The sequence below is a fragment of the Helobdella robusta genome (assembly GCF_000326865.2).
Source record: "Helobdella robusta unplaced genomic scaffold HELROscaffold_51, whole genome shotgun sequence".
Lineage (NCBI taxonomy): Eukaryota > Metazoa > Annelida > Clitellata > Rhynchobdellida > Glossiphoniidae > Helobdella > Helobdella robusta.
Genome location: NW_008705261.1, coordinates 579699 through 587037, shown reverse-complemented (window position 1 = coordinate 587037; position 7339 = coordinate 579699). Strand labels below are relative to the sequence as shown.

Genomic DNA, 7339 nt, shown 5'->3' with positions numbered 1-7339 from the left:
AACTTAGAAAACATATGTATTGTCTGCACTCTAGTTAATTTTTGTAAGGCACCCTTGAATAAAAACTTGAGATGGAAAACGAATCAAATTTGAATCGAATAAACCGAACTCGAACCCTATTTACAACCAATCCGAACTTTGAAACTACTGAGTGCGATTACTGTTTTTAGCAGTGATGTGGAACTTGTACTTGGTATTTGTACTCGAGTTCTACTCGAGAACCCATTTTAAGTAATATTACTTGACGCATAAATACTTATACTTGTTATTTTACAATGTACTCACACTTGTATCTTGTGCTTGAAAATTTACGAGTTCAACGTGCAAGTATTTTACAAAAAATTACAAAGTTTTAGTTAAAAATTTCATGAAAACTAATATTTTATTTCGGAAATTCGGTCATTATTGAAAAAAGAGAAACAAGATTTCTATTCCAAGTTTACCATAATTAATTATGATAAAATTTAATAATTTTTTCGCTGGATTAATGCTAATGATTTCAAATTAATTGAATTCAAATTCAAAAAAAACTAAGTAAAGGCAAGTTGTAATTATGAAAAATTTATTTGTCATATTAATATGGATGAAAAAAATTTCAACTATAATTTTGCATCACCATTGCATGGAATAATGATAGAGACGGTTTCCAGAATTCCGAAACCACGATTAAAAAAACCAACAAACATGAATTTGGTGCATGGTGAAATGTATGCTAACAAACAGCTGATTTGATTAATTTATTTAAATGATCTTCACATTAGAATTTAGTCATAAAATAATATCAATTAAGGATAATTTAGGAATGTAAGTTCGTAGTAAATAAATTTATGCTTTAATATTCTTGAGAATCCAATCTTCGAAATAGTTGACCCTGGCATACACTCCTGGATATTTGCTGGCACAACCTTTGCCCCACGAAACAATGCCAATCAGACTGAATGTTCCGTCTTTCTCTTTTCTGACCAGAGGACCGCCAGAATCACCCTAGAAATTATGCAACAATAACAAAGTTAAAAATTATTATAATTATGCAAAAGGCATTAATGATTTTTTGAAGTATGTTTCCAATTTGTACACATTACCGTTAACATGGAATTATTAACAAATTTTTTTTTCATTATTAAAATCGTCAGAATTTCTAATTGAGTGCCTACAAATTTTGTTATAAACTTGGCACTTTACACCGTGTAACATTTTTATTTCAAGTTCAAAACACAACAAAACAAAACAAGAACCTGGCATGAGTCCCTTTCAGCGCTGTTGCGATTATCTGAAGCACACAGCATGTCATCAGTTATTTTACTGAGAGGTCCATAAATACCTGAGCAGTAGGCGTTTGTGGTTGTGTTGACCGTTGTGTATCTCAAACCGTCGACCTTTGTGACGCTTCCTGTTAGAAATAATTATACAAGCCAAGTAACATAAGATATGAGTTTGAAAAGACTTGTAATCACCTGAAGCCAAAGCTCCCCATCCAGAAACGGCAGATTTAACGTGTGTGTACAGGTCCTTGGATTCAGGGGCACAAACTGGTGAAACATTTGCATCAAATTTTATGTTGCCTTTAACTTTTATGAGGGCGATGTCGTTGGCATATCTCGGTGTACCATATTTCTCGTGAATTACCCATTTTTCAATTTGAAACGTTTTCACAGCAGGATCGTTGGTGCCACTAATTTTTTTGTGGAGCCCGACTACAATACGCCAACTACTTGGAATCCTAAAATCATTCAAAATAATACTCATAAAATTGATAAATGAAAAATTATCTGGATAGATCAGAAGCGTAAGTCAGACATTAGCTGTGCTTAAATTATTCAAAATAAGTTGACGACCAATTTTTTGTTTACCACATTAGTTTTTGCAATACAACCAGTAGTTTTGTACAAAATTTGACCTAATTTTATTGTAGCAAAAAGTTGATAGAGTTTTCAGTTGAAACTTGTGCAAAGTTGAATAGACAATTTGTTTAATTCAGACTTCGCTCTAAAAAGAACAAATCCTGAAGTTCCTTTTTGTTTACGTGTCTAAGATAAATAAACAAATGAATAGATAAATTAAAGCAGGATACAAATTATCAAAATATAAACAGCAGACGACTTACAGTCCTTCAACGCAGTGAGCCGCCGTTATGATCCACTGATCATTGATGATGCTACCTCCACATCTGTGGGAACCTGTTGAGGACTGCAGGCTGATCTGCACATTTTAATTGATGTAAATAGTTTATAGTTGATGTTTGAATGTTGATGAAATAAATTCGCAACTAAGTTAAAAATCGACTTTGGTTTTGTAAATTTGTGTGATTTGTATAATGTAGGAAGTTAAGTCTTATGGCATTGATGCCTGACAGAAAAAATATTCAGCGGTTAATGCGTTGGTTTTCACAGAAAAATAATCTTATAAAGTTTCAATACGATGAAATAAAAATTGAATACCTTTGAACCAAATAACATGGATTGGCTATGAATGTAGAAACAAACTTTAGGAAAATTTAGAAATATAAGCCAATAATATGTTTCAAATTAGATAGTACCTGCCAAGGGAACTCATTTGGTCTGGCTTCGATGCCCCCAACGATGGAGGGGGAGGGTAGGAAGTAGTCTCCTGCATCGGGGTACTTGCTCTTCCCACATGGGCCTTTTGCTGGAATTAATAATTTAAAATTTGGTTGAAGATGAAAATATGATTAAATAAAAATAAACAATTTCAACTAACGATCCCAAATTGGAGGCACAGCTGCAAAATAAAAAAATTTAATCATTTTAGAGTTTAACAATTTTTCTGTAATTCTACGCAATAAAAATTAAAAAAAATAATTTACCGAGGGCTGTGGCTGTCAGGCAAAGAACCAACACAATCAATCTGTTCATTTTGAGAGCTTGAAATGTAAAAATCATTGGATGAGTGAATCTTACCATTAACTTAAATTGACATACAGAAAAACAAAGCAAAATCGATTATTAAAAATTAAACTTAATTGATGAATAAGAAATTTCCTAAGTTTAAAAAGATTTGAACTATAGCCAAACAGAACAAATACGAGCATGGGTTTGAACCTATAAGCTTGCATCACTGCGTGTTCCATGATTAACAAATTCTAATGAATATGATAAAAAACTAATCGAAGTATGTAACATGTTACTTCACCTGCTTTCTCTTTCGATTGAACAGACAAGAATTGAATTGCAACCATCGCATCGGCTTATATAACCTTATCGTCTGCTAAACTTTCAACGTTGCGACAACACTTGAAATGATTTCTGAAAATCATATCACTCTCAGAAAGTGTCGTAATTCAACGATGTACTGATTACTTCTAAAAGTTATTGTTTAAATGCCTCATTGTTTATTGTTTGATTAGATAAGAAGTGTATTTTTTTGAGAATTGAGCTTTCTCAATTCTTTATAATTTTTAAAACTGAATAGTCGTTTTAAGTCGCGTTGATTTGTATTATATGATTATTTAGTTAACGTGTCATGATTCGTTCAGTTAGAATCTGTTTAATCAAGTAATGAAATATTTATTCCAAATAAACTGATTTAGGTACTTATCGTTAAATGTGCCGCCCGTTTTTGTATGAAGTATGATGATTATTACAATAGAATGCGTATTATAAAACGTTTAAAATTTAATTATTCTCTTAATATATTTTATCAAGTAATTTTGCTTCAATGAGAACATTTAAAATTTAATTTAATTTTATCAATGTTATGAGAAGCTGGGATTACCTTTGTAGCAACCGCGATTATGAAAAACACCAGAAACATAAAAACTGTCCGCTTCAATTTTTAGACTGTCCTCTTGAAAACTCTACAACTGATAAGATAAATAATTCTATTGTTTAAAACATTTAATCAAATGAATATGCTAGGCAAATATCTGTTCTAAACTTCTGAATGATAATTTTTATTAGATAATTCTTATATGTAATTCATGTACGTTGTGACATGATCATTCATTCCACTTTTTTATCCTATTATTAGTGGAATCATTTCAATTTATTTTTTGATTATAGTTTTAGACAAGAAAAAGGAAATTTTTTAAAGAAAAATAATTGAAGTTTTTTCACAATCTTTAAAAACTCTAATTGAATTTTTTTTACGTTATGCCACACAACAACATCAACAAAAACGATCACACCAACCACGCAACAACATCAATCACTCACCAACCCCACATGAAGCACACCAGCCACACAACAACAAACCCAACAACAAACACAACACCAACCACACATATATGTTTTATATATTGTCTACTTTTGTTTTTAAACTATTTTATCAAAATATAAGTAGTACAGAGCGAAAATATTTTTTGAGGATATTTCTGAGCTGACCACAAGCATTCTCGAGGTCGCCGCAATCCACCTCTCGTTGAATATTCTAGATGTTAGCGTTTAAATTTTTAGTTAAGATTCAGTAAAACCATTTTCCTACATGACGACATTGAACTTATTGTAACTGATGCTTGCCTTGATCATTTTCAACTTCAAATGAAGATCAGAAACCAACGAGCAATGGTCTGAACCTGAACTGAATTGATATTTGTACCTAGACATATCGTTGCCCTTTTGATTCGATTGCTAAATTTTTTGTGATAGGGCATAAGAATTAAAATTTGATTTTGTATTTGGCTGTATTGAATAATTTGTGATGATTTCCATGCTCGGAGTCATTGCTCAGGCAATTTAGACCATGAGTTTTATATTATTAATCCTGAACTAAACCATATTTGCGTCTTTCTGCAATCATTAGCGTCTTTCTGCAATCATTACAAAATTAACTTAACATAAAAAATAACTACTGTACAAATATGAACTTCAACTCCAAGCACATTGTAATACATATTTTTCTTGTTAAAAAGCCGCAGCTGGACTTCGGTGTGCATTTTCAGAGATCGGCGCCATGTGGTCAACCACTGAGTTCACAAAATTGTTCAAGCATTTGACTTGCAGGTATGAATAGGGGAAATATTATTCTTGTGAAATGTTGAATACTAAAATATATTGCTCATAAATGTTTATTTATTCATTCATATTAATATAATTAGTTGAATGAATTTCTAATGAAGGTACTGGCTTAAAAGGAATAATATAGCCTGCTTCCACCACAATGGTATTTGTTATCCGGACATTTCATGGAGCACTGTGAAGAAGCTATGGAATAATTGGCACGGTTGATGCAGTAACACTTATTTTCTTTCTGTTTCGAGTTTTTATTTTACGGTTCCATCACGTTAATAATTCGCAAATAAACCTTATTATCCATGTGTTTTGTATGTTCGGGAGATAAAGAAAGTTGTAAATTTTTAGCCACGGTCTCACGTGATACGGCGGTATGCGGTTTGGGTTAGATCATAGTGAGCCAAATTTTTGAATGTTTTCGATAACCAGACACTCGCTGACTCAGGTAGCACTTCCAAAACCAGCACGGTTGATCACTACGTGAGCCGTTCGTTTTGCGAAACGCAATGCATGCGTGTGCATGCATTCTGTGCATCTGTGCAGCTCTTTCAATTCTTCTTTGGCCTTTTTGGTATTTTTTCAATTTTTATGACATTTTTGTAAAATAAGAATATTTTTTTAACACAGTGACTGACAGGACTATCAACTTACTCCTGATAACATGCTAGTTCTTTAAAAAAGTGTGCAAAAGATATTGAAATAAAAGAAGTTTACCCGTGACTAAAAACTTTTTCTGATAATACTTGGTTTTAGTACTTTATATAAATAATAAAAATAAGCCCAAATAGTTTATTAATTTATTGAGCATTTAACCAGAGTAAACATCTAATTACATCCTCCAGCCGCTTCCAACATTCAATCAATTTTTTGTTTGAATAATCGCATGCACTCCTTAGAAGTTCTCGAAGGATAATAACCCACGTAACATGAACAGTTCACAACATATTATAATAGCTAAGTGAACAAACTAAACAGAAATTATTTATACATGCATATATACAAAGTAAATCAAGAAATACCAAAAATTATATAACCAAGTTTAAAAAACTAGAAACCAGTCAACATTTAATAAATGAATAAATAGACACTATTAAAAAAATTGTTTAAAAAAAGTAAAATTTAAGGTGACGATGAAAAAAAATTTAGTATGTTTTGATAGTGTAGTGGTGTGAAAGAAAAACAAACACATAACAAAATAAAAGGTAAAGTCGTAAGAATAGTAGTCAGTCACCTACCTACAATTAAATTACTCTCTTGTATTTCTAAGATTTAGGGATTTCACATGTTTTACATGTTTGAGGTATTGAATTTTACATATTTTAACGTTTATAATTTGCCTTTTCTGTATAATTTATTTATTTTTTATTTTTTTTTTTGTTAGAAACTTTTTAACTAACTTTTTTTTAAATAATGCACTTAAATCCGCATCAGCAAAATCCGCAGAGTTTTAAAAATTTTTCTTGTTATCATAATTTCTTCGATTAATCCTCCAGATTATTTAGCATCTGAAAATTTAATTGCGTTTTTCTCTAGAATTCTCTTGGTATTTTTCCAGAGTACAGACTGCATTTACTACAGGTGAAATGAAGTTGGATACCAACTTCATTTCACCTTTGGTTTTTATGAGAGCAAGATCATTGGAGACATATATCTCGTGAATAACATAATTTTTGATTTCCTAACTCTTCACGGTTAGAGCATTGGGTTCTGAAATTTTTTTAAGGAATCCAACAACCACGACATGGTTCGCTGGCAATCTGAAAAATTGAATTTACTGTAAAAAATGCAACCCAAGAATTAAACTATGTTTTAGCAAAAAATTAAAAAGTTCCAAACAACGGGAATTTCTCTAGTTCTTTTTAATATTCTTTATACATTTCTAATAATCATCAAATGTTGTAATCTCGAAAGAGTATTTCACGGAAATTAAAATGATTACTACGAATCGTTAATATCGGCAATGGACATTTGTTGAATAGATGATAAAGTTATTGACTAATATAAGATTATCTTCAGTTTTATTTAATTAAATTGTGTCTAAATTTAACTTATTTAGATTAAATGTTAATTGTATTCTAATTATTAACCGAACACTAATGGATGAAGTTTTCGTTATAATTTGATTTTCTTATAGTAGGTAATAGGTATGCAATTAAACACAACAAATTCAATATAAATATGTTTAATTTAAAAATTAGATAAAATAAATTCAGTAACATTTTAAGCAGTTTTTTAATTTCAATCCAAAATGAAATTACTTTGAAAATACAATGAATAATTTCACAACAAAAAGTAATATGATGCTGTACTAAATTTACATTGATTGGTTTTTATAAGTTGGACCATTTCTCTAGAACTGTTTTTTTTTCTTC

General features: G+C 30.7%; 1 protein-coding gene across 1 annotated transcript; it reads right to left on the bottom strand.

Annotated features, from left to right (window-relative positions):
• Positions 1–356: 356 nt before the first annotated feature.
• On the bottom strand, positions 357–3173 carry HELRODRAFT_185962 (hypothetical protein). Its single transcript, XM_009027856.1, has 8 exons — positions 3151–3173; positions 2825–2881; positions 2719–2739; positions 2537–2646; positions 2105–2199; positions 1455–1720; positions 1236–1390; positions 357–984 (listed from the first exon to the last, which is right to left on the bottom strand). Exons 2-8 carry the CDS (start codon positions 2871–2873, stop codon positions 826–828), a joined length of 855 nt encoding a protein of 284 aa, XP_009026104.1. The 5' UTR covers positions 2874–2881; positions 3151–3173; the 3' UTR covers positions 357–825.
• Positions 3174–7339: the final 4166 nt, after the last annotated feature.

Coding starts and splice junctions, on each gene's coding strand:
- HELRODRAFT_185962 (XM_009027856.1), bottom strand. CDS start 2,873: ATGAACAGATTGATTGTGTTGGTTCTTTGCCTGACAGCCACAGCCCTC. Junction 2,740..2,824: donor CCTGACAGCCACAGCCCTCG/GTAAATTATTTT, acceptor TTTATTTTGCAG/CTGTGCCTCCAATTTGGGAT. Junction 1,721..2,104: donor GCTCACTGCGTTGAAGGACT/GTAAGTCGTCTG, acceptor GAATGATTTTAG/GATTCCAAGTAGTTGGCGTA.